Source organism: Vanacampus margaritifer, chromosome 18 (assembly GCF_051991255.1).
Source record: "Vanacampus margaritifer isolate UIUO_Vmar chromosome 18, RoL_Vmar_1.0, whole genome shotgun sequence".
NCBI lineage: Eukaryota > Metazoa > Chordata > Actinopteri > Syngnathiformes > Syngnathidae > Vanacampus > Vanacampus margaritifer.
In genome coordinates, this window is record NC_135449.1 from 15950807 (window position 1) to 15977029 (window position 26223).

The following is a 26223-nucleotide window of genomic DNA, read 5'->3' on the forward strand; positions in this document are numbered from 1 at the left end:
CAAGCGGTGTTGTACTTCAATCACCCGCCATTGTCGTCTTTTTCATGTTGTTTTGATACATGCAAAGCCATGTTTGTTTTGTAGATTGCAATAAAGTTAGAAAAATGTGTGTTTGTCTTCTTCGCTGATTCTTCTTCTATGCTTTCCGTCAACTCCCTGTGGCTGCACTACAGCGCCACTCCAGACTTGGCATACACATTACAGCTGTTAAAGCATCTTCTTTTAGACACACGCAAGTCTTGAAATGCACACAGAAGTGAGTACGAGATTTGTTTGAGGAACGAAGCTTCCTTTGCTTCCGTCAGGACGGGGCTTTAGTCACTTTATCGTTACAATGACCACACAGATTTTTTTTTTCCTTATTATTTTCTCGGGAAATTCAAAGGTGTTTAGAGAGGTATTCGAAGATAATGATGAGAGCATAATTATGACATGCCTTTCTGCGATGTGATTTGGGGAAAAAAAGTGTCAATAAAGTGAAACACAATAATCAATGTTCATCTGTGACAAAAGCTTCAGTGGGTCAGCTGGCCAATGACAACAACAAGCACCTGTGGTTGATTTTTACAAGGTGCAAACACATCAAGCAAATGGAAGATTGCTGCGCGCACGCTCTCAAACACACACACGCACGCAAACACTTGGAGCCAGCTGTTGTTAGCGAGCCCTGCGCGAGTTCATGATGGTGAAGACACGGCAGGGGGCTGTGACCTCCATACACTGCAATCTGATAATGGAGGCAGGGCAGGGCGGGGAGGGAGACCTCGGCATGTGTCTGATGTTGAACTTTATTCTGGGCCTCACTTTTAGCTTAGAAAACTCATAATAGTGTATGAAAAGGTCACATGGTTTTATTTTTTAGCCAAAAGTGGAAGAAATGTAATTGAAATAAAAAAGTATTTGCCATCTTTTTAACTTCACTTTAAGATTGACTAATGAATGCAAATATCAGAAAAAGATGACCCAAGTAAAAAAAAAAAAATGGCGTTTTTAAATTGTGATTTAATCTAAGTTACCTGGCCTTTTGTGGGAAAAGTACTTGAGCCCCAAACCTAATACTGTAACTGGTTGGGCTTCAATTCAGTAACACTGGAGGATTTTGGGCCTTTTTGAGGTCATGCCACAGCATTTCAATTCGATTCAAGGGAAGATTTTGACTAGGCCGCTCCAAAACCTTCATTTTGTATTTTTTTTGTAAGCCTTTCAGAAGTTGACCTGCTGATGTGTTTTCATTCAATTGTCGTCGTGATGCCAACTCCTAATGCGCTTCAGAGGTTGCAAACTGATTGTCGGTCAATATTTGCTGGTCAAGAGCAGAATTCATGATTCCATCAATCTCAGCAGGTCATCCAGGTCCTGAAGTAACAAGCAGCCCCAGACAATCATCTACCGACTGACCACCATGTTTGACTATGAGCTTCTTTTTCTGAAATACTGTGTTACGAAACACATACCTTACAAAAATATCAACTTTCGCTCTGGTTCATAGAATATTCTCCATAAAATTCATGGGAATCATTCAAATATGTTTTGCAAAAGTAAGACGAGCCTTTATGTACTTTTGTTTTTTTGCCTTAGAACTCTGCCATGTCATTTTTGCCCCGTCTCTTCCTCATTGCAGTTCTTAAGATGGTTCCTTTAGGACCTCCTGGATGAGTCATCGCTGTCGTCATACTGGGGAATCATTTGTTCTCTTCTGTAGTTATGCGGGTCAGCCACATATGGTAAGGTTCACTTTTCTATGTTTTCTCCATTTGTCGATAAGGGCCCTCACCGTGGTGCGCTTGAGTCCTTTAGGAATGACTTTCCAGACTGATAGATGTTACTTACTTTATTTCTCATCTGTTCTTGAATTTCTTTGGATTATTGCATTTTGTTGTAGCTTTTTGAGATCATTTAGTCAACTTAATTTTATTTTTGAAAATTAAAAAGGGAAATATGATTAGCCACAGTATTTTAATAATTTAACAAGGGGGAAAGTGTTTTCTCACACATGGCCAGGCAGCTTAGAATACTCTTTTTTAATTTATTTTTTTTGCTTTACTTTTTTTTTTTAATAAATAAAATCACCATTTTAAAACGGCATTTTATGTTATGTTGTAACATAACTGTTATTCAGATCTTTGAATGAAGGAAATGCTGAAAAATACCTTATCTTAGGGTCTCACTCACACTGGGCCAGGTATCATGCTTTGACATGATTGTCCCTCCCTTCCTGGGCCCTCATTGGCAATGATTCACGATTTACCCATTTGTAGTTTTTCAACAACTGCAATGTTTCAACATCTAAAAGTTGATATGCCGCCAACAATTCAGCAAGACAGTTAGTCAATGATTGTGCAACACTTCAGACAGCTATATGTGGGACAACATAAGAGGCATTGACAGGGTTTAAGCGAAGGTCAAACACAAAATGTTCCTTGTTGACCAATGACTTGTTCGGATTCCCCCCCCCCCCCCTCCGCGCTCATTTGTTTTCTAATTTAAATAGAAAGTGTCCATTCCAGTGTCAAAGTTTAGCAAAGGAGGTAAGACCCTAACACTAACATACACATTTTGAATCAATGAAATATTCTTAAAACCTACTCTTTAAGTACAATCGATTGATTAATAGCTTGTAATAAATACTGTAGATTGGAACACTTCAACAATAATAAAACTTATCTCATTCAACCCAATATCATCATTTAAAAAGTTAAACAGGATCCTGCACATGACCACGTTAGCAGCCAAACAGTTTCAAGGTTTTTACTTTCTGGACTTGGATACCCCAATCCTGAACATATGACTGGCACCCAGTTAGCTGTAGAATAGATTTCACAATCTGCTACTGGTCTATAAATCACTCACTGAATGTTTTTCAATATTCAAGAAATGCTGATTAAATACAAACTCAGGAGGGCTCTGAGATCTGCAGACATGGGTCAATGGGCTCCCGCACGATGGTTTGGATGGTCGCAAAAACGCATGGTCACATGACTTCAGCAGCTTGAACCGGAAGGAGGTCAAAAATTAAGCCGGCTTATTGATGAGCAATGCTAGTAGTGCTCTTTTTGTTCTCGTTTATCTCCGGGGGAAAAACATGCCAAGTAAACACAGCTGTTTTGGAACTTGCAAAAACGTCTCCAGACACTATGGCCGTCCACATATGAAGGATGTATTCTCTATTCGTTTCCCAAAGCCAAAACTTCAGAGGGATAAATGTGGATCAACTTGTGCGGACGTCTAAAAAAGCTGTTTAATGCCAGCGGAGTGAAGCCTTTCACCTACTTATATGTATAGTAAACATTTGGTTGGAGGCCATGCATGCATGCTCCTACGATGATTGTCCCGAAGAGGTAAGCGATTGTCTTAATATTATTTTTAATTTGCCCTATACCCTGACTGCCGGACGACAATAATGAATGACGGGGAAAAATGCTAAAATGGCATTGCCACTGTTGTTCGGACTTGTCTTGCTTACTGCCTGATTTTTGGGGGGCTTTTCGTGCAGCTGTGAACATGTGTCAAAAACTATGTGTAGGGCCTTTTTTAAATTAAGGAAACAGGTTTATAAGCGGGAAGGATAAAATAATTGAAAGAATTGAGGTATAGCGAGTGTTGTTGGTTGTGCCCAACAATTTCCGAGTAGAATTGTGCTCGCTACACACACAAAAAAAGCAATAAAAAATGACCCCCATCAACTATCAAAGATAGAGCATATGGTGCCAAAGGAAGGATAGCTTGTTGAACTGGAGAATATCAGTGTCAGTTGCGTAGGACGATGTTTGAGGGGGAGAAAAAAAACTTTACGTCTGGGATAGGTCGGCTCTTTTTCACGTCTTTTTCAGCCATCGAACGTCTATAACAGTGAATTTGGCACCAGGGATATCATTCTCGGACAGAACATTATTAACATTTTTAATTCTTTATTTCATATATTAACCATGTTGAAATACTTTATAGATGTGAAGTAGGTGGGATAGTGTTGAGCTCAGTATAATTTGACCTTATAACCTAAGCTGGTACACCTTGTTTGGTCTAAAATTCCCTCTCAGTGTTTACGCACACACATTCTCTTCGTGGGAGCGTACTCTGCTTCGGGGGAGCGCACACACCCACACACACACCACTGACTCTGTTCGCATCATCACTCACGGCCACTCTAGATTTTGTTTTGGGAAAAAGTACCCTGAGAGTATATTTTGTCTAAAAATGAAAACAGGTGCAGTCTGTGTACGAAAATAATATTATGTAATATATTGTCTGAGAACCAATCTGTTCTACTCATTCTTAGTAGGAGGAGAGAGGCGTTATAAGAAGCCCTCTTCCCTGAGGGAGGGGGCACATGCGCACTCTGAAAATTCCACCTCATACGTGATGTTCAGTGTTGTTGCCGGTCCCGGAGAATTCTCTGTTTAATAAATCATCCTTGCAAGGTGTTTTTTCTTACAAGAAATCTGTCTTCAAATGTTTTGGAACACGCAAAAGAGGACAAATAATTAGCCTCTTTCAATATCTTGCGGCACCCCATTAGTGGAACCCAGAGTTCAAAGTAAACATGGTGAAGCTGCATTTAGCTGTTATGCTGCACACAAAGGGAATAAGCTTCCAACGAAAGTGAAGTCAGCCCTGAGTGTAAATGCTTTTAAATCCAGATTAAAACCTTGTCAGTGTGTAATAATTGACCACTAGATGTCGCTATAGCATAGAATACAGCCGAAATGCATGCACACACTACGGAGGTTTAGAGAGTAGGGATGTAACGATAATGGCAATATCGAGATATTGCGATATTAAAACTGCCCCAATATTGTCTTTGTCTTCGTCATGTCACGACATTAAAAGCAGCACATCTGTTTAAAAAAAGTCAGGTTGATTTCCATTTGTGCAGTTCTAGCACCCTCTGGTGGCTAGTCTTTTGGTGCAATTTAATTTCCACAAGGCATTTTTTTGGTCCTTCTATGTTTAAAATCCATAATAATGGTCAGATGAAGGGGAACGTAATGAACTTGTGAACCGAGTCAATATAAAACTCAATGTGTGTGTGCATCAGCAAGCAAGTGCCTCAATATTAAATGTTATTAGATTTTTTAGGTTGTTATGTACAAAAGCACAATATTGTGTTTTTTCTAGTATGAGCTTTTTTCCCCTTTTTATTTTGCAATATTGTGACCTCCCCACAATATTGTGATAATTATCGTATCGTGATGTTTGGATATCGTAAGAGAGACCACACTTCACAGCCTACCACCAATTCTTATTAAACTAACATCCCGGCGAACAACGGCGACTTGGCAGCCTGTGCGAAGCACAGCGAAAGACTGAGCAAGCTGGATTTTGCTTCTTCAACTATTTGACAAATTATTTAAAAAGAGGGATTGGTAACAAAAAATGCTGGCAATATTTAATATCTCTGTGTTGAAAAAATTGAAGACAATTTGCAAGAAACCATCGAAACCGACGCACATGATTTGCCTTCGCGGGCCACATAAAATGATATCGCTGGCCGATATCCCCGATAACCCCCGGGCCATGATTTGACACCAGTGCCTTAGAGGTTCCACTCAACTTATTACTTGTGAACTACTACATTAGAACGCAAGCTACAAGCCATATCCAATTGACAACGAAGTGAGGCGGTGTGTGTGTGTGCCATTTTGCAGGTACTTGCGTATTGTACTTGGTGTCATTGGTCTGTCACTATCGGCTTTAGGCTCAGACAGGGAGGAGCAGCAGGAAGCTGCCCGCTGTCAACACACGCGATTTATGACACCTTGTCTTTCTTTGAAGAAGTGCTCCTGTTTGTACACACGGCCCAAGCCAAGTCGCACTCCAACATACACACAGGGAATATCAATGACTGGCATCAGTTACCAGAAAACGTTTTGACTGCTACACTGCATACACACGCTAACGCTCACTTTTTTAAGAACAGATTAAATTTTATGTGTGCATTGAAATGCAAATTGCAGTATTAACGTTGGAAGTTCTGTATAGTGGAAATCTTTAAACAAGTACATATGTTTGGGCTGAGGTTTACATTACAAGTGACCTAAGGCTGAACCCTCAAGAAACATCCACTCCTTGTATTTTGGATGCGGGCGAACGCACACACACACACACACACACACACACGCACACACACACACACACACACACACACACACACACACACACACACACGCATGAGTTAAGCTGTTGTGTTAAAAACCCATTAACACAGAGACATGGGGAGTTCAGAAGTGATAAGGAAAAATAGAAAAAAAATAACACGCATTTGAGTATCAAGCTATTGAATAATTTAATAGAAAATCAAATCAAACAGGTCGTTAGAGTAGAATATAAAAAGCAAAAAAAGGAAGAATAAGAAAGTGTAGCAGGAAAATGACCTCTTCCTGAACTCACTGGTGAACTACTGCCTCCATGTACTCCAGTTAACCTATCACACTCACATACGTGCGCACGCACGCACACACACACACGCACACACACACACACACACACACGCACGCACGCACGCACGCACACACACACACACACACACACACACACACACACACACACACACACACACACACACACACACACACACACACACACACACACACAGTTGAGACATATAAAAGGGAGCAGGATAATATGTGTTTCCAGTTAAGCTTTGAAAGTATGAATGGGCGCTGATCCCAGTATTAGTCATGTCAGCACTGACTCCTGTCTCGCTTGCCCGCTCGCTCTCACACAATACATACAATTGCTCAAATGTGTTATATATATGTCGTGCTCATTCGTAAATTGAGAACACTGTATCGATCTTCCTTAACTGGAACAATTTGCATTTAACATTGCTGAGTTAGGCTAATTTTGGATTAACACTGACATGTCCTCCTTGAGCGAAAGTCATTTATCGAGTTCAAGTAGGCTCATGGACAGGGCATACGGGAGAGTCATTAGTGTCGGAGCTACTAGCGGCCATTTTAGCCAGCTTGCTAGCACCAGTAGCCGAGCTAGCCTGAGTGACAAGAAAACTAGGAATAGCGCAAGTTTTGGGCTTCGAACCACCCATTGCACGGTAAAAAATAGACTATACCTCCATACCGTCACAAAAGGCTCCTTTCAATAACAGTTGTGGTGTTTAATAAAGGAATTTGTCGAGTTCAGCCGGGAGACGACACATCTTTCTCCTTTGCCGCCATAACCAGACATCCCCATTACTGAGGTAATTTTATCTGGACTAACAGTATCACATGAAACTGAAAATATCGGAATCTAACAATGATCAATTATTTTAAAATTAAAACCTGTAAAAGATAGATAGGCTAATAATTTAAACATGGCTGTAAAGGCAAATACCAATTTCTCTTCAATATAGGGAAACAGAAATTGCTTGCTGAAAATCAAAGATTTTCACCAAATCAAAGTCCCTTCTTTCTTAAACATCAACTTAACATTCGATGACAAGAGCAAATACTTATTACACATCAATAGTGTTAATTTGATCTGCCATTTTAAAATTTAGTCTCAGTTTTAGTCCAGTTCCAATGTCGCTTGTTAGTTTTTATCAGTTAGACAACCTCATCCAATTTTTTTTTGGTCAATTTTTAGTCAACTACAAATCTAGCATTTTAGTCTTTATTTTAGTCCAAGATTTTTATTTTATTTATCTAATTTTAGTCAACAAAAACTGTCAACGTTTTAGTCTAGTTTTTATTAAGTGACGTACATTTTTGTCTTGTCTTCACTATTAGAATGTATAGTGATTTATTCATCCATCCATTTTCTTAACTGCTTGTATTCACAAGGGTTGCGGGGGGTGCTGGAGCCTATCCCATCTGGCTTCGGGCAGTAGGCGGGGTACACCCTGAACTGGTCGCCAGCCAAACGCAGGTATAGTTATTTAGTCCAAGTTATTGTTTATGAATGAGGGTTTTATAGTCTAGTCTAGTTTTAGTCCGGTGAAAAATGTGTGTTGATATTATTTTTGTTTAGTTTTTGTTGACAAAATTAACACTACACATCATATACTGAGTGAATATCAATCCATCCATCCACTGCTTATCAGGGGTCGGGTTTTGGGTGCAGCACTAGCAGCTTTAGCAGGGAAGCCCAGACTTTCCTCTCCCCAGCCACTTCATCCAGCTCACCTTAACATGCAGGGAAGCGCCCAGGTGGCATCCAAACCACATGGAAGAGTGTCCAGCCCCTCTAGGGAGGACTAGTACCAGAGCCCAAGCCATGTGTGAAGGTGAGCCTGACTATATGTAGTCGGAACTTCTCAATCTGGCACACCAGCTCAGGCTCCTTCCTGGCCAGCTTCTGTAGCCGAGGATCCAACTGCCAAGGTTCCCCAGCTTCAGCAACCACTTTCTCCTCTCTCCTTCATGCAGGAGGCAGAAATGTATTTTCTAAAGTAGAGCACAGAACTCAGGCTAGACTCTTCACAAAAGTAGACCCCCCTCAAAAAAGCTATTTATTTGTATTATTTGTCACATTATAACACAAAAATGATATTTCATTTGAGAGCATATGGATATTAGATTTTGCAGTAACTTTCTTGGGGATTGATAAAACTAGCACAATTCTGTGGAATCGAGCAAGGAACAACAAACAGAATTACACCGCCATCTAGTGGCAATGTTGTAAAACTGCAAATATGGTGCTTTATTTAAAACAAGACTATTTCTGCAATTATGTCAGTGGGATTCAAGGATTCCCGCAATCTACTGAATCAAATTACAGCACTCAAGTCCAAAAGAAGCAAAAAGACAAGATTTGTTTTCATTTGATAAATCCATTTTAATGGAAAATGTAAAACCCCATTTGGACTTCATTTTACAAAGCATTGTAACACACTTGAAAATTTTTAATTGAAGCAAGACATGTTTTATAAAAATACCTCAGTCAATGTATATATGTATATATATTTACACTTTATAGTTATTTTTTTCCATTATTTTATCTTTTGACTTGAGAAGTTCAACAAAGTAAATCAACAAAATGAAAATGAATTATTTTCTTAAATAAATTACAGCTTTTTTTTGTAAATGTCTGTTTTACAGGGAATACGTGTTTTTTTTTCATTAAATGCAAAACTGTATGAGCAATTATTATTTTTTTCTATACATAATACAACTTTAGACAGTCTTTACAACAGTTTGGCAGTTCATCTTGAAAAATGTATTTATGGCATGAGGACATTAGCATTTCCCAAAGTTACAGGCATTAGCTGGTGCATGTGTCCTCCATCACAGTAGAACCGTATAACAACTGAAAACCACGTCGAGCGAAACAAAGCGGAAAAAAGGAAACAACTGTACAAATCACATTTACATAATGCTTTTTTGTCTCATTAACATCACATTTACACAAAGCTATAAAATAAATACATCTTCACCGAGTAAAACAAAGTGACAGAACAAAAAAGGAACAGACGAGGAGACAGCTAATGATTTTTGCTTTGCATTTCCCCCACTCACATTTTTTTCTTCGAGATTCCCCCCACCGCCGACCATCAGAAATCACGGTCCTGAAGTTGCTTGCTGCTGGTGATGCTTTTGTAAACAGCAAAGAAAATAATTAAAAAGAAATGTACTGTATGGGCTCTTGCTGCAGATTGAAGCTGTGGTTCAACAATGCAGGACATAGCACCTTCAGTCTGTCCTGTTGCGCAAACCAGCACTTCGGCTCACGTGACAGTCCCACTTAATTAGTCAGTGGCTATGATAAGGCTCCCAACCCTCTCGTTCCCAACATTCAGTTTTTTTCTTGTTGTCTTTATGATCAATGTAACAGTGGAGGTTTTAACCCCAGTCTGTCCAGTAGACCTGCCTCTTTTTGAGTATCACCTCTTGGCACGAAAGGTTTAAGGGGTAGGTGTGGATTTGCCTCTTGCCAGCTACGCCAGCCAACCAGGGAGTCTCCCGGACCGCATAAGCAGCTCTACTGCGATTGTCTCCTCCTGCAATCACATGACGGCGTCGTCCTCATGAGAAGAGGTGTCCATGATGGTACTCGGAAGGGCCGTTAGGAATTTTCATCGTCCTCCTCCTCAGAAATGCTCCTTTTCAAGGAACTCACCGCCTCTTTCGCACAGTGGTACAGGATGTTCTTCACCTGTGATGAAGAAAAGAAGCAATATTTGGTTCAACCTGCACACAATTTTACATTTTAGATGGATTTGGAGCATGCTTCTATTAATAGATTGTTATGCCAGGTATTACACAAGTGGTAATTTCCCAACATAGTGGCCAGTAGGGATGGAACGATATCCAAACATTAAGATACGATAATTATCACAGGTCACGATACAATAATTATCACGATATTGTGGGGAGGTGGGCGATGCAAAAAAGGTCACAATATTGTAAAAAAAAAAAAGAAAAAAAGAAGAAGCTCATAGTAAAAAAAACACAATATTGTGCTTTTGTACTTTGTACTTTGTACAGCAATGCATATAAACAACCTACAATCTCTAATAACAATTAATATTTAGGCACTTACTTGCACTTACATGCACACGTTGAGTTCCTCCACATATTAACTCGGTTCACAAGCATATTAAGTTCCCCCCTTCATATGACCAAACATAGAAGGGCCAAAATTGTGAAAATTAAACTGCAATAAAAGAAATTGCCACTAAAGTGTGCTAACTGCATAAATGGAAATCAACCTGACTTTGACTAGTGTAAAAATAACTTTGGTAAAAGTACTCTCAAATAATTACTCAAGTAAAAGTACAAAAGTATAGTGTTTGAAATGTACTTGACGTAAAAAAGTATTTTTACTGTATGTTCCTCCTATGTCAATTTGAAAGATATGAGCTAAAATGGAGCAAAAATTGGAGATACATCACCCGTATATTTACGTTTTGTTCTAATTTAGCCAATTGCATGTCATGTGATCTCATGGCGTAGAGCCAATCACAAGCTAGGATGTAGAGGGTCATGTGTAACGCTTCATATGATTGGCGGATACAGGATACATTGATGCAGCTTTTTCTTCCAGGACAAGTATTTGAAATTGTTTTTGCGCATTTAAAAACAAAAGTAACGAGTCTAACGACCTTGTTTTGAAAATGTATCAAGTGAAAAGTACAGATACTCATGTTAAAATGGAACGGATAAAAGCAAAAAGTAGTCTAAAAAATAAATATTCAGGAAAGTACAAAGTAATGAAAAAAACTACTCAAGTAAAGTAACGCTACGTTAAAGTTATCGTTACATCCCCAGTGGCAGAATGTTAAACTGACAAAGTAACACATTTTAAGGAGTGATTTCCACAATCACCTGCAGTTTGTCTTCATAGTTGACTTCTTCAAGGTTGGGTCTGAGCTGCTGGGTCAGATGGAAGGAGTTGGCCACATGCTCAGGAGACACAAAGTCATTGATGACCTGAACGCAGCTGTGAAGGTTCTGGACCTGACGGACAAGGTGACCCAGTAAGACTTTTTAGTGCGAGGTACAATCACAGGACCAGGTGAAGTTTATTTTGTCATTTCAACTAGTAAACAAAATTGTGTGTGTGTGTGTGTGTGTACCTGATGCATAGACCCAGCTGGTATTAGAACCGAATCTCCCAGGAATTGAACAACGGTCCAACCCTGCACCCCATGCTCATCCAAAAGCTGCTGCCGCTGTTTCCTGCTCAGGTACCAGCCCTGCTCTCTTATTGGATCCTGGTCCACTGATACATCCAATCCCTGCTCCTTACAGAGCTAATGTGGTCATGGTGGCACAATTCAACAGAGAGAGGAGAGAAAACAGGTAGAAATTTTGACAAATTTATTCTCCACCTTATAATGGTTCAAGGGATAGATGACAATATACAACACCAAAAACAATACAAACAATAATAATGGGGTGTAAAATGGGGTCCCCACGGAGGAAGGGTCCCTTTGCACAATGCGTGTTCTGCCGCTCTGCGTTTCGGGAGAGCGGCGTCTGTATGCAACTGTCAATTAATGTGATAACCTTTCATAACACACTCTCTGACATCAAAAACTTCAACATTGTATGTTGAAGTCTCATGTCAGTCAATAATATAAAACTGTAACATTCTTAATTGTTACAGAAAATTATTTAAAAGCTGGAATATAGCTGTGGCAGCCGTGGATCAGGGGTTTGAGCCAGTCATCCAGTTTGCTTCCCGCGCCCCCCAAATTGTGTGTCGTTGTGTCCTTGAGCAAGACACGTATTGCTTCAAGTGTCACTTGCACTGGTTGTATGAATGGTGCAAATGTTTGGTGGTGGTCAGAAGGGCCATGGCGCGCACTGGCAGCCAGGCTTCCGTCAGTCTGCCCCAGGGCAGCTGTGGCTATTTACCTAGTTTACCGCCACCAGAGTGTGAATGTGTGAATTCCTAAATAATGTATACACTGTGAAGCATCTTTGAGTGTCCCAAAAAAAGCACCTTATGAATCTGATGCATTATTATTATTACTATTTTGCTTAAATTCAATCTTAATACTGTCAGCTGCAAAAATGCAACATGGATCATATTCTAATAACAGCATGCATGTTGTTATAAAAAAAAAAAGTACCAATATAATTGTTTATGTAGTAGTCTATCTGTAAAATGTCGGCTGTCACGACCATCTTAAAACGACGAGGAAATCCTGGAAACGCAATTTCCTTGAATTTAAGGTTGGGTGACTAATCACCATTAATTTGTCAGTTGTGTGAATAATTTATTTTTAAATTCTTTTAAAATTGAGGAATATTAGATTTAGATAAATAGTGCTGTTGTCTAAAATTCGTCTTTATCCTGTGACAAACAAATACCGTATTTTCCGGACTCTAAGTCACATTTTTTTTTCATAGGTTGGTTGTTACTCTCGTTTATACTCCGGAGCGGCTTATATATGAAAAAAGTATACCTGGAGTATATAATTTCACAGACACCCACAAGAGGGCACTCTAGACTTACGCACCAATTTTTCCTACTCCTTAACAAATGCCCGCCCAAAGAAAATCTATAAACTGCAAGTAGAGAACCCTCATTGTGTTAGCATATCTTACACCTATTCAGCCTGTTCTCAAGTAGTTTGTAAAATAAATTACCCGCAAAAAATGCGACTTATACTCCAGTGCAACTTATGTATGTTTTTTCTTCTTCTACATAATTATATCGCCTAGTGCGACTTATGGTCCGGAAAATACAGGTATGTCAATTTTGTGTGTTTTTCACAGGACAGCAACGTTATGTATAAATAATACATGTTTTATTTTATCAACGTACTTTTTTTTAAAATATATATAATTGTAGGTCTAGTAATTGCTAATTATATAATAAAAGTCGGCCTCACCTTACAGGTAGCTGACATGTTTTGCCACCATCTTTCTTCTCCGGATACCGGAAGGAGACAAACCTAACGAAGCAGTAATTGATGGTAGGCTTGTGAAGTGTGGTCTCTCTGAGGCACTGTAGTGTGTGTGCTTCAAAATGCACATGTTTACAACTTAAGCCTTTGCATTGTATTATTATTCTATTCACCACTAGATGGCAAAAATTTCTACACTCGATCCCTTGTGTGTGTGTGTGATGATGAATTAAATCCTTATTTAAAGCTTCCTCTTCATGTTGGTTACCTTGTACAAGAACTCTCGAACTTTGTCCATGTCTTTGTTGAGGTAGATGTGCCATAGTGCCCCCGGTGTTTCACTGGAGTCCTTCAGCCTCTTCCTAACCCCCTCATCCAGATTGTCCTCTTCCAGACGCTTTAACACTCCTACAGCCACACATATGCAAAACTATATTCATACATTTAATCTATTTTTAGATTGTTATATAAAACCAATTCATTAGTTTCTAGTCCCATCCATTTACAGTGCACTGTTGGTCATTAACTCATTCCTACTAAAAAATATTGACTTCCTATGAGAAGTAAAGCATCCCAAATAATGAACAGTGTTAGAATTTTACCGGTTTTGGACAAGACTCCATTGCCTTTGGCCACTCCAACATATACAAGAATAGAGACAACATCTGAGACTTCTACGTGTAAGTTGGCAGTCCCGAAGTCCTGGTCCTGAGATGCAGCTACACCTACAAAAATGATCAATAAGTGATGAATCAAGAGGATGGATCCTGTAGAAGAATCAGGACTACAAATGAACGTTCGAAGACAATCACAACATATCCTAAATGTACAAGTATTTGGCTTTGGGATAAAATTTTCAGATGAACTTAATATGCACCATAAGTTTTACAGGTGAAATTCATTTGACCCTCTTTAAAATTTTGAGTGCATGTCCAACTGTTCAGTGTATAAATACAGCACCACCTAGCCTAGCCTAGCCTTGCCCCACATACCGTATTTTGTGCAATATTTGGATACTCTTTGTAAGTGTGATAACTAAGTCATTTATGACCAAAACTAATTGAGCTTTACACAGTCATCACACCGGCCAATTCCCCCCATATGTTAAGGTTTATTATGCCATTTTCAAAGAAATTCTGCTTCGCATGTGCCAGTACCCCAACGTGCAAGTACCCCAAAGTGGTCCAGGCTGCGAGGGCCCATTATAGCTGGTCGCAACTCTAGTTTACTTTATTATTCATATCATTACCATAGGCACAGCAGAGTCTCGGCCCCAAATCTGGCCTGACGAAGAACGACGGCAGATGAGATGCTAGATTCAGGCTTCCTTCTGGATCAGAGTACTCGGGTAGTGGCAGGTTCTTCATTAAATCATCATACCTGGGGGAGGGATATAAATAGAGATTATTTCTATTCCCTTATGCCTCTCGGCCCTCTCCAAACCTTTGATTGTGAAATGTTTTTTTTTTCCATTTGCTGAACAGAAGTATACAGAAATATTTAAAGTGCTTGTATGGACCTTGAAGGCATGAGAGCCATAAACTCCTCTCCGGAAGGCCAGTCCTTCAGTCTGTAAACCACAGGTTCCCCATCCTTGGACTTGAGTCGTTCTTAACAAGTTAGAGGATATTTGTTTGACTCAATTGTTCTATTTTTTTCTCAATACCCAATCAAAAGTTTGGCGCTTGAACTCACTGGTGATGTCCTCAAAGCCATCCCAGAACTCCTTGATTCCTGAGTTGGAGACCACTTGGTCTTTACAATTGAGAAGGTCCCCCTGATGGTCTGCAAACTCCTGATTGAAAGAGTCCGCTTTCCACAGAGTGGCATTCAGACGCTTCTGGATCCCGGACACCAAAACAGGCTATGCAAAACACACAAGTGACATATATTAAAGATAGGGATGGGCGAGTACAAGGCCACATTTCATGGGATCTGTACTCGCGATGGATATTGATACTGGACTTTTTTTTCTTCTGGCCACTTGTTTGTGGAAATTCATTTTATCGTATGCTCTATGCAAAATGACTTTTATGAGCAAATTGAAAAAATACAATTGCCATTAATTTTCATTCAATTTTAAGGAAATTTGCTGTATTTGGGGTATATATATATATATATATATATATAATTTTTTGGAATTATCTGTGATTGTTTTTTTAGATTTTTTTTTGAAATCATAAAAGTGGTATCGAACATCCCTATGCCAATACTGCACTCCAACTACGAACACAAATGACACATACCTGGCCCTGTTTCCAGCATTCTCTGAAGAGCTTCCAGTTATTCTGGTTACGGTGATCTTTGAGCCAAAGTAGTCGTCCATTATTTAGCCAGCAGTGGGGAATATCTGGATACTGACTGGATGAATCCTCTGCAATGACTGTAGTCTTCTTGTCTGTTTTGACGTCTTCTGGCACGGCAGGGGTTGGGTTGGTGTTGTTGACAGGGATGACTGGCTCTTGCTTGATTGACAGCTTTGTGGCGATAGTTTGGCGACTGGCAGGGATTTTGTTCTCAACAACTGATGCGATGATGTCATCTAGGATATTTGGCATGGTCCGTCCACCTTTCCCCGTCTTGAAAAAGGCATGAAACAAATTATTTGATACAAAATACATGTTTGACCTTTTTTCTCCCCAAAATTGGTGAAAAGCCACACTTCTACCAAGAAGTACAGTCCACATCTGCTAACCACAGTAGTGTTTTGCAACGGTAAACCCTGATCGGGCGTGTGGTCCTGTGTGTCAGCTATGTAAATTACTAGGGCTGGGTATCGACTAATTTCCTTAATCGATTCAATTTCAATTCACAAGAGTTGAGTTCAATTCAATTTAGATTTTTTTTCCATTTCGATTCGCTTTACTTCACTTCAATTAAGTTTGATATGGATTAATTATGGAACATATCAAGGTTCCGTTCCGTTCCGTTCTTCAATTCCGCTTATCCGGGGTCGGGTCGCGGGGGCAGCAGCTTTAGCAGGGAAGCTCAGACTTAGATAAGATAAGATAAGATTAGATCCACTGATTGTCACACCCATCCAGAGGCAGTAACTGGTTAAATGATTTAGTTTTTAATGAAAGTAAAGTGTGTTATAATCACTTACCTGTTACACAAACATTGACATCAGCAAGGATGAGATGAAAATATTTTCAGAAAACAGTAAGATACAATTTTTTTCAATTGGCTTTGAAAAGTCTATTTTTTGACTTAAAGGGAAAAAGAGATATTAAAATAATCGATTCATGGTTTTATGAATCGATATCAGGCTCAAATAGGAAAATCAACTCTATATTGATTATTACATTTTTTTAAACACAGCCCTATAAATGACATAACATCATTATAGGGGTGGGGATTTCTGGTGAATTTTTCTGACAATTTATTTCATCCAGTTTCACAATAACAGAGATATCAGGAAAGTTTGATGTGGGGAATGCAAATGTCTACCATTTTGAGATACTGCAACAATTAGAATGAAAAATAAAATAATTTGTTTAATAATAATGTTTTATTTGATATCCAGTATAGTGATTTGTGCCATATACGTCACCTTGGAAAATGTAACTTGTGGACAGTCTTAACACATTCGGCAGATACAGCTGTTGGCATTGTTACTGTACTGTACATTTAAGTGACAACAGATGCAGCCGTAATGTTTTGACAGATGCTTTCCGAAATGTTCCGACAAATACTACACGTTACGGTTGCCAACGTTTCTATGATACAGAGTACAAACATGTAACTGAATGTTAAGCTAATATCGAACATAATTTTACCCACTCACTAAAGTAATGACGGTTTAGTGATGTCTCGCAAGATTACTTGCTTTGCCAATGGTACCATGCGCGTTTGCTCAACTTGGCGAGTGTTGCTTTTCAGCATTTTTTCTTTAGAGGTAGTCACGTTTGTGGAGAAGTCAATTGCAGGGCACTCTAAAAAAAGAATTGTTGAACCAATTTAAGATTACAAATTGAATTGTTGACCAACTTAATAAAAATTCCTTCAATTTGTAACACACAATTGAATTAAATTAATCCAAAGTGAATATACTATAATATAATATAATTTTAACTAACCATGAGATCATTAAACTTAATATATTCACTTTGGATTAATTTAATTAATTTTGGATTAATTTAATTCAAGCAAATATATTAAGATTAAGGAATTCATAATTAATTAACTAATTTGCTCCCAAGAATGTATAAATAAGTTCTATTTTAAATGTTTCAAAGACTTATTTATAAGTTTTTTTTTTTTTTTTTTTAATGCTAGAGCATACAGAAGGCTTTGATGCAGCCTCTGAATGGCAGAGAACAGTTGAAGCAATGGTATAAATTACAAAAATGTCCAGCAGGTAGCAGCAGAGTATAAGAGATCAACCAGGGCCATGTTGCAAACAAGCTGATTTCCCCACAGTTCTAAACAGATTTGTGAATAATGGTAAAACTTAGCTATATTCTAATGCTAATTACTGCAAAACGGAAACAGATAGAAATATAGTTTTTTTTCCTGATGAAAGAAGAGACTCTAATCTTTCTTTTGGTAGGTTCCAGGTTTTTTTTTTTTTTTTTGCAATAGAGCACAATATTCTGTCAAAATCAGTCAAAAATCTTTCAAATATTATTTATTTCAAAGTAAAACAGCCGGGAGCGAAGGGGGTTGGGAGTGAATGAGTTAATATATCAAGTTTGATTAATTATGAGTTCAATAAACTTAGTATATTCACTTTGGATTAACTTAATTCAATCTTGTGTTACCAATTGAAGCATTTTTTTCCCATAAACAACAACCAATCAATCAATCCATCAAAAATGTTTTTTAATTGGTCAACAATTCAATTTGTAATCTTAAATTGGTTCAACAATTCTCTTTTTGCGGTGGACGAGAAGTGTTGGCAAATTGCTCAATTGCACATTTTATAAAGTTAATTTTGACTGACGTCATTCTTGTCAAACCTTGAATCATTTCCCGGCTAATTACAATGCTTGTTTTTAAATTATTTGTTGAGAAGGGACACTCATCCATTTTTAAATTGCCTGAATGTCAAGTGACTGAATCCTGCTTGCTGACTGGCAGAACAGACGTATCACTCAATGTTCCTTTGCTGTTATACACAATGATTCGCTGAATGAGGATTTCATCACTCCCTCCCACTTTGCAGCCAATCAGTGAACTCGTTTTTTGACAAGTTACTGACAGTATTAATACTCAATATTGCAAAATTGCATATTCTAAAACAAACTTTGACGAGAATAGAGGATGATATAAACCGCCCACAAATACATATTAGCACAACATAATGTAACTTACCTTAAAGAATTACAAACAATATTTTTAAACAAGGTACTACTGTATCATCAAACAAACAACCACATTAATTCCACTGGATGGTTGGAAAAATGCAAGCAGAGTGACTGTCATCTCCTCTAATACTGTTTGATATCAGAAATAATGCTCAAGTGCGCACCTGTGAGGCAGTTGAATATACTGGCGCAAAGGCGATTCCAGCATCAGTTGAGCCCAGTTTCAGCTTTCCTGCAGTGGTGGTGAGCAGATCTCTGAGAGTGGAGCCCTGCTCTGTACTGTTGCCAATCAGTGATGTGGTTTTACATTGCTGCAGAACCTCCAGGCTGTCCCCTTCTTTCACCGATTTTCCCAGTAACATAGAGTCTTTGTTTTCTGTTTGAAAAATGGATAGATCACAAAAATGTTACCTTTCAGTGGTATTTCAATGCACCATAAGTATTCTGAAGAAAACAATGATTTTCATTGTTGTACTTGCCTTTCTTTTCCTCTCTGGATTTCTGCTCTGCTAGGTCAGCCAGGAAATGCAGAGGTGACTGGGACTCTGGTGGGGTAACTGCACTTCCTGAATCACTGCCTGGACTCCTTCCTCCTCCGCCGTTGGTCTCTACTTTAGTTCCTCCTTGATCAGAGTTCTGCTGACAGCGTGGCTCAGTCTTCACCAGCGACAGTTTGTTGCTATGGTTCAGAACATTCTGCAGTACCTGGCAGACAGATGGAAGGAACGATTGCCAACATAAAAGGCTTGTTTTTGAGACATTCTTCTTTGTTGTTAAGGTCTATTAATCGAACATGTCTCAATCATAATTTATTTTATTCAGCTAAGCAAATTAAGTGAGTTATTCGCTTTGATGGTTTCTTGTGTAAAGCACTGGTTCTGCTTTGTCTGCCCAGTTGTCGATTTAATTATTTTGAAATCAGACAGCTCTATGTTATTTAATAATCCATGATTAAACAGAACCGTTTACGTTTGCAATATGACACAATTCGTAGGTTGCAATAATTGCACCATAACATAACAATAATTTAAAAAGCTGCCAATTCATTTTCTGCCACTTATTGACTGACTTTGGGTGAAAGGCAAGGTACATCTTGGACTTTCTGCTGCACATTCACAGGGCAAGCTGACATCCCTTCAAATTTAATGTGAGGTTTACTGGTTTCACTTGGAGACTTGACCTATTATTTACAGCAGCAAAGGACATATGCGGACACTCAACTGTTGTAGTATTAAAAGATAAATACAAACACTGTACCTGTGAAACTCCATTGGTGGTTGGTAGCTTGTTGAGGAGATTCTGTTTGCTGGTGCATGCACAATGCAGTTTGATGTTGTGTTTTTCTCTCAGTGAATGCATCGAGGAAACTAAATCAGTCAGGACTGAAAAATAATAACAAAGATGAGAAATAAGCTTGACTGTAGGAAATATGGACATTTGTCTGGAGCAAGTGAGCATGGTAAGCTTATAATATGCTAAGAAGAACAATAATTTATTAACTACGTATGTTTAACTCATTTACTCCCAGCCATATTCTCTGAAGCAACCCCCTTCGTTCCCGGCTGTTGTACTGGATTTTGACTGATTTTGAAGGCCCACAGAATATTGTGTCCTATTGCTAAAAAACATAAACCTACCAAAAGAAAGATTACTCTCTTCTTTCATCAGGAAAAAAAAGGATATTTCTATCTGTTTCCGTATTGCAGCAATTAGCATTAGAATATAGCGAAGTTTCAACATTATTCACATTCGTGGTGAAAACAATGGCAGAAAGAGCTTGTTGCAACATGGCCCTGGTTGATCTTTTATACTCTGTTGCCACCTGCTGGCCGTTTTTGGTAATAACTACCATTGCTCTAAGCGACCTCTTCAGGTCAGAGGCTGCATCAAAGCCTTCTGTATGCTTTAGCATAAAAAAACATACCTGTAAATAAGTTTTTGGGAAATGGCAATATTTAAAAAAGAATGTTTTATATGTTTTCTGGAGCAAATGAGTTTAAAAAAAAAACATTTTAAATAACAAGATAAATCACCACAATCAACTTAACATACAGTCTGAATAGTTCTAGTGTAGTCTAGTTCATTTATTTTCTATACGGCTTTTTGCCACACACACTATTGTCGTGCTTGTATGACAAGCTATCAGTTATCAACACTTTGCGTAATATGGAAAGATGAAAAGATGATCTTTACCTGTGCCAGGTATGATCTGTGTTGGCATTAGGTGTTTGTGATCATGAGGCTGGCCTTTCACGCACTTCAGCCAGCCATATAGTTCTTTATCTGACAACAAAAAAGAAAAAGGTTAGAGCAAATATTAACTTAAACTGTAAACACCCACAAATGTGACTTTTATATTGCTTAAATGGACAATTTCACTTCAATTAAGTCAAGTTGTTTGTGAAAGTTTTTCAATGCATCATGTCTATAGTGTGGGTGTTTGCAATACATAAAGAAATTTCCTTGTCAACTCATTTGACCTGTTAAGTGAACACATTTGGCCTATTTTTTTCTTCTTATCTGCTTTGCAGTATCCAGCTGACCTTTGGAGCTCCTTCTTTCCTTGGCCTTGTAGCAGTCCAGGCAGACAACAAAGCCACATTTCTGACAGACCCAGTGGATGTTGAATAGTGTTGCCTCACAGGCATCGCACATCTCCCTCACTCCCTTAACAGCGCGCTTCCACACAAGCTTGGCTGAAACGCACACGAAGATTGGTTAATGCTAAAAGTATAGAAAGAGTCATACAAGATATACAGTTGACCCTCACCATATTGCTTTATTTTTGCTCCCTTGCTTATTGTAGATTTTTTTTAAATCGTGTATATTATATTTTCATAGATTTTTTGCGATTTTGGTTTGATCATTTTTCCATACGGACTAGTGTTATTACAGATTTATGTAGCAATAAGTTTAAAATAAAATAAAGTTAAGTTTTAAAATAAAGTTTGGGATAATTTCACACTTAGGAAATAAGACAAAGCGCAATGTGTCAAACTTTTAAATTGCAGAATTGGTTTACACAACTGCACGTTTATGAAAAAGTAATTCTTAGCTTATTTAAAATAGCCTACTGCCACAATTTAGAATGAATTGTAATCCCGCAACAGGGGGTCAAGGAAAGACACAATAACGGTTCACTTTCAATCGTTTTTTTGAACAAATAGTACCACAATAAACACGTAACGAGCTCATAGTGTACAGTATCACGAGCTGGACTGCCACAACTCTCATGCTCGACACGCAGACTAGCTAACGGTTAGCCGCTATAACTAAGCCAATAACAGCCAACTCTACATTTACATTTGCTTACTCCACGTCACTCAAAAGGCTAGGCCCTGCCTTTCAAGCAACACTAAGGAACTTTGAGCTTATGTTGATTATGGCGGTGCCATATGGACAAAAGCGGTAATGTTATGCCTGAAGGAAGACCACATTTCCTATAAGGACAAGCGCTTTGCGTCATTTTTAAGCTTACTCCAGCGAGTGAAAGACGGACCAATGTTGATCATTGACTGTCCTTTTATCCAGGTGGCTTCCCTTTTTTTTTTTTTTTGTCCCCTTACACAAAACTTTTCAGTTGTTTTGCAGCTTCTGCCATGAAAGCAGTAATTGTGCGTCTTTGTAACCGGTGTTAATTTTGACAAGAAATGTTTATTTAGTTTTAGTTTATAGTCTTTTGACTATAAATAATTAAAGTTTTAGTCATAATTAAGTTATCTGATTGTATTTTAGTTTTAATCCAATTTTAGTCGTCGACAATAAAAAGCAATTATAGTCGACGAAAAAAAGAGCAAGTTTAGTCGACTAAATTGACAGTTTAGTCGATATTTTCCTTCAGCATACATTTAAACCTTTTTACAGAAAATTATAACACAACTATTTGTAACTGCAGCTTAACACGCAAGACACATTTAATACATTTTATTAATTGTTTCAATGAAATTTTTTGAACTGACAATAATGTAACTTAGTTTTCACCTAAATAAAAAAAGTGCATAATTGCTTGAGTTTAATCTTACAGCTGCACAATGAATGTAGACACGTTTGAAGATTAAATAAAGTGCAGTGAACACTGAACAGTTTCTGAGTGTTTTTTTTCTCCCACCTGCGTTTCATTCCTTCTGATTGGACTGTGTGAATTTTGGTCACTGTTGTTTTCATTTTCGTTTTAGTCACTGACGAAATTGTCAGTCAATTTTAGTTATTGTCTCAATGAATGGCTTCTATTTTAGTTTTCGTTTCATTTTCATCTGAACATTTTTTTTCGGGACGAAAAATATGACGAAAATTTTTCATTGACAAAATTATCACTGTTTGTAACGAATGGATAAAGGAGGAAGTGACATGTCATAAAGCAGTCAGCACATTTGTAGTTTTTTGTGTGGCAGTGTTCCTACCATCCTCCTCAAAGTTGCTTAGTGCCAGTAAAAATGATACAGACCCCCTCAAGGCCATGGCAAAGGTACCATTCAGTTTTAAGTTGATGTTTCATCAGAAGAGTTATGAAAATATTTTATTAAGGTTGAAAAGTTCCTTAGTGCTACTTTAAGTCACACATATTAAAGTGACAGTGACTGCAGAGCATGAAGACCGTGACCCTAAGTACAAATAATACCTGCACCTCACATGGTATTATGTATAAAATCGATAAATAATGAAATATATGGTTGCTCATTTCCGGATTTCCGTCTATCGCTGGGGTTCTGGAATGTAACCACAATATTAATGGAGGGACAACTGTAATGGAAATGTGAGTCATTGTTAGGACAACACACCATCCTTTTTGACCCAGGACGCTGCTGTATTCTCCATCAGGACCATCTGACAGAACATGTCTCCTATAAAGCTGAGGATGTACTTGGCTGTGGTTTGGTCCAGGTGACTGTCCTCCATAGCTGCAGGGATCCACAGGGCAAGGGCCTCATCATCAAACTGGTCTGGAGTGGAAAAACCATCCATTCGGATGACTCCATTTTTACTGTAGGAAAGCCTGAAAGGGAAAGGGGATAAAAAAAAAACAACTACAGTCTAAACATTACAAATTACATATATTTTCTTAAATCCAGACATCATTATACATTATACAGAATATCCCATTTAACCCTCTATCTGTTTGAAGTTTGCGTGTACTTCCCATGCTTGTGTGAGCATTTTCCTGATATTCTAGTTTACTTCCACATTCCAAATGTACTGTATGCATGCAAGGTTAACTCCTTCCTAAAATACTGTGACGACCTATGTCATTTTTCAGAAAACACGAAAATCTGAACCAAATACTGATTATATTAAATTTGCAGTATTAATAATTTTATTTCATTTTCAATAGAATTGAATAACCAAGGATGTAGCCAATTTCAGCAGAGGTGGCCAGTATAATGAGGAGAAAAAATAAGGAAAATATAGAAAAGAAAAAAAGGAAAAATTATCAAAAGATGGCTTGGGTCATTATTTTAAGAGGGTGTCAATATGCTTTGCGGACCTGTCGAAAGCGTCTGGATGACAGTTAGCCGACCAGCTAGCTGGTGGCTAACTGCCTCTTGTCACGGGAAAAAAAATCTGTAACGACTCAGTGGGATATATTCCAGACGCTGGAGTAATTAAAATAATATAATTTCACTTCTCAAACATATAGGAATATGTGGGCAGAAAACGTTAGTATGAACATTTTTGGTTGACAGTTGAAAGTTTAGTGGGTCGTGTTTTTAGCGCATTGAGTTAAGAATCTCAGTATCTGACAGCTGAGTGAATGTCTTGATTTTTTCACAAATTTGAAGTCTAATTTTATGCATGTGCTGATATTTATTATTATTTATTATTCAATCAAGTTTGAGAGGCTTGCCAAGCAACACTCAATTCAGTGGTGTGTATGGATGGATTTTTATTTTCAATTTACAGGAACGGCCTAAAATGTTGTAGGTTGGATTTGTCTCATTGCATTTCCTGGTTTTTCACGTTTTATTTTATTTTAATGTAATATATATATATTTTTTTATTATTTATTCAACTCGAAGAAATAGATTAACACTATGATATAGCCTTACCGTCTGAAATAGTAGAAACGACAAAAGACAGGAGAATGTGCTGGCTCTTCGCCTTTCTTGCTGCGGATGACCCTACACTCGCGACACTTTTGCAGATTGGGTCCGATTTCTGCACAAGAATCATCCTGAAGAAACGACTCCCCTGTCTGCTTCAGCTTCTTCACCTTGCGCCAATCCTTCAGGACAGAACGTGGGATCCCATCTGAAAAGAATGTATATTATATATATTATTATATACATACAAATATATATATATACATACAAATATATATATATATATATATATATATATATATATATATATATATATATATATATATATATATAAACATACATATATATATATATAAACATACATATATATATATACATATCCATATATATACACACATACATATACATATCCATATATATACACACATATACATATCCATATATATACACACATATACATACATATACACACACACACACATATACACACACACACACACACACACACACACACACACACACACATACACATATATATATATATATATATATATATATACACATATACATATATATATATATATATATATATATATATATATACACACACACACATATATATATTCACAGTGCAAATAAAAAGCAGGCTACTTTTTAAGGATCCAATAAAATATTTTATTCATAGGAATTGCAACCTTAAAATATTCAGGAAATGTAATTTTAATGTTTTAAAAATTATGTCCTGTAGATGGCATTCTCCTATACAAATTCATTCTTGAAATCTGCTGCTGAGATTCCTCATTGACTGCTGCAACATCTCAGCTGAGATAGCTGGGATTCCATCATTGTCAATTACTATGAATAAAATATTTTTTTCCATCACTCTTGGTATTATTGGTTAAAAAGTTCCCGCTTTTTTTTTTTCACCCTGAAACATAACAGATGACCTCAGAGTTTCGGTAGATGTTTTCCATTAGGAAGACTTTTACCTCAGTTCATGCCATTGTGGTCAATTATCCTAAAACATGATTCTGGCAATATTTTTTTTTCTCAATATCCTTGGCATATTGCATTGTTCATGGTAGTCGCTTCAAAGATTGAACAAAGATTGAACAAAGATTGAACACCCTCGGGATTACAGGAGGGTAGCCAATCTCTATGGCTACATACTGCCATTTGTGCGTACAAGCTACTCAGAGTGATTTTACAGTATCCACTTATTTACACATCGATTGGTGTTGGCTGCATATGTTGTCATGGAAGGTAACAGACCAGCTGGGGTATCAGCTTTTTAGTTTAAAAATCAGCTTGTGGGGATATTGAGGGTCTGAATCAGTAACATTTCAGTGAGCGACCATTTGCAATCCAAGTAAACTAACTACTTGATAGTTAGTTTAAGTGGTATGGGCATACATTGTAACTGTTGTTCAACAAAGCCACAATTTCCAAAAGCAGTCCAATTTAGTTCACATTGGTAGGAGTGTGTATTTTTTGGGGGGTGTGGGGGTTCCATTGTTAACTCATTTGCTCCCAAAAACGTATAAAAATATTATATTTTAAATATTGCCATGGTCCCAAA

At 37.8% G+C, this 26223-nt stretch overlaps 1 protein-coding gene across 2 annotated transcripts in view; it reads right to left on the minus strand.

Annotated features, from left to right (window-relative positions):
- Nucleotides 1–8750: 8750 nt before the first annotated feature.
- Nucleotides 8751–26223, minus strand: part of jmjd1cb (jumonji domain containing 1Cb) — a 151052-nt gene continuing 133579 nt past the window's right edge. For both annotated transcript variants that reach the window (XM_077549842.1, XM_077549844.1), the window contains 16 exons: nucleotides 24651–24852; nucleotides 23385–23599; nucleotides 21150–21302; nucleotides 20800–20889; nucleotides 19864–19988; nucleotides 19086–19311; nucleotides 18771–18982; nucleotides 15544–15876; nucleotides 14993–15161; nucleotides 14817–14907; nucleotides 14547–14677; nucleotides 13900–14022; nucleotides 13566–13705; nucleotides 11516–11692; nucleotides 11265–11396; nucleotides 8751–10092 (listed from right to left, as the gene is read on the minus strand). In XM_077549842.1, the coding sequence (XP_077405968.1) occupies nucleotides 10003–10092; nucleotides 11265–11396; nucleotides 11516–11692; nucleotides 13566–13705; nucleotides 13900–14022; nucleotides 14547–14677; nucleotides 14817–14907; nucleotides 14993–15161; nucleotides 15544–15876; nucleotides 18771–18982; nucleotides 19086–19311; nucleotides 19864–19988; nucleotides 20800–20889; nucleotides 21150–21302; nucleotides 23385–23599; nucleotides 24651–24852 (2609 nt within the window). In that variant the 3' untranslated portion in view covers nucleotides 8751–10002. The remainder of the gene's footprint in view (nucleotides 10093–11264; nucleotides 11397–11515; nucleotides 11693–13565; nucleotides 13706–13899; nucleotides 14023–14546; nucleotides 14678–14816; nucleotides 14908–14992; nucleotides 15162–15543; nucleotides 15877–18770; nucleotides 18983–19085; nucleotides 19312–19863; nucleotides 19989–20799; nucleotides 20890–21149; nucleotides 21303–23384; nucleotides 23600–24650; nucleotides 24853–26223) is intronic.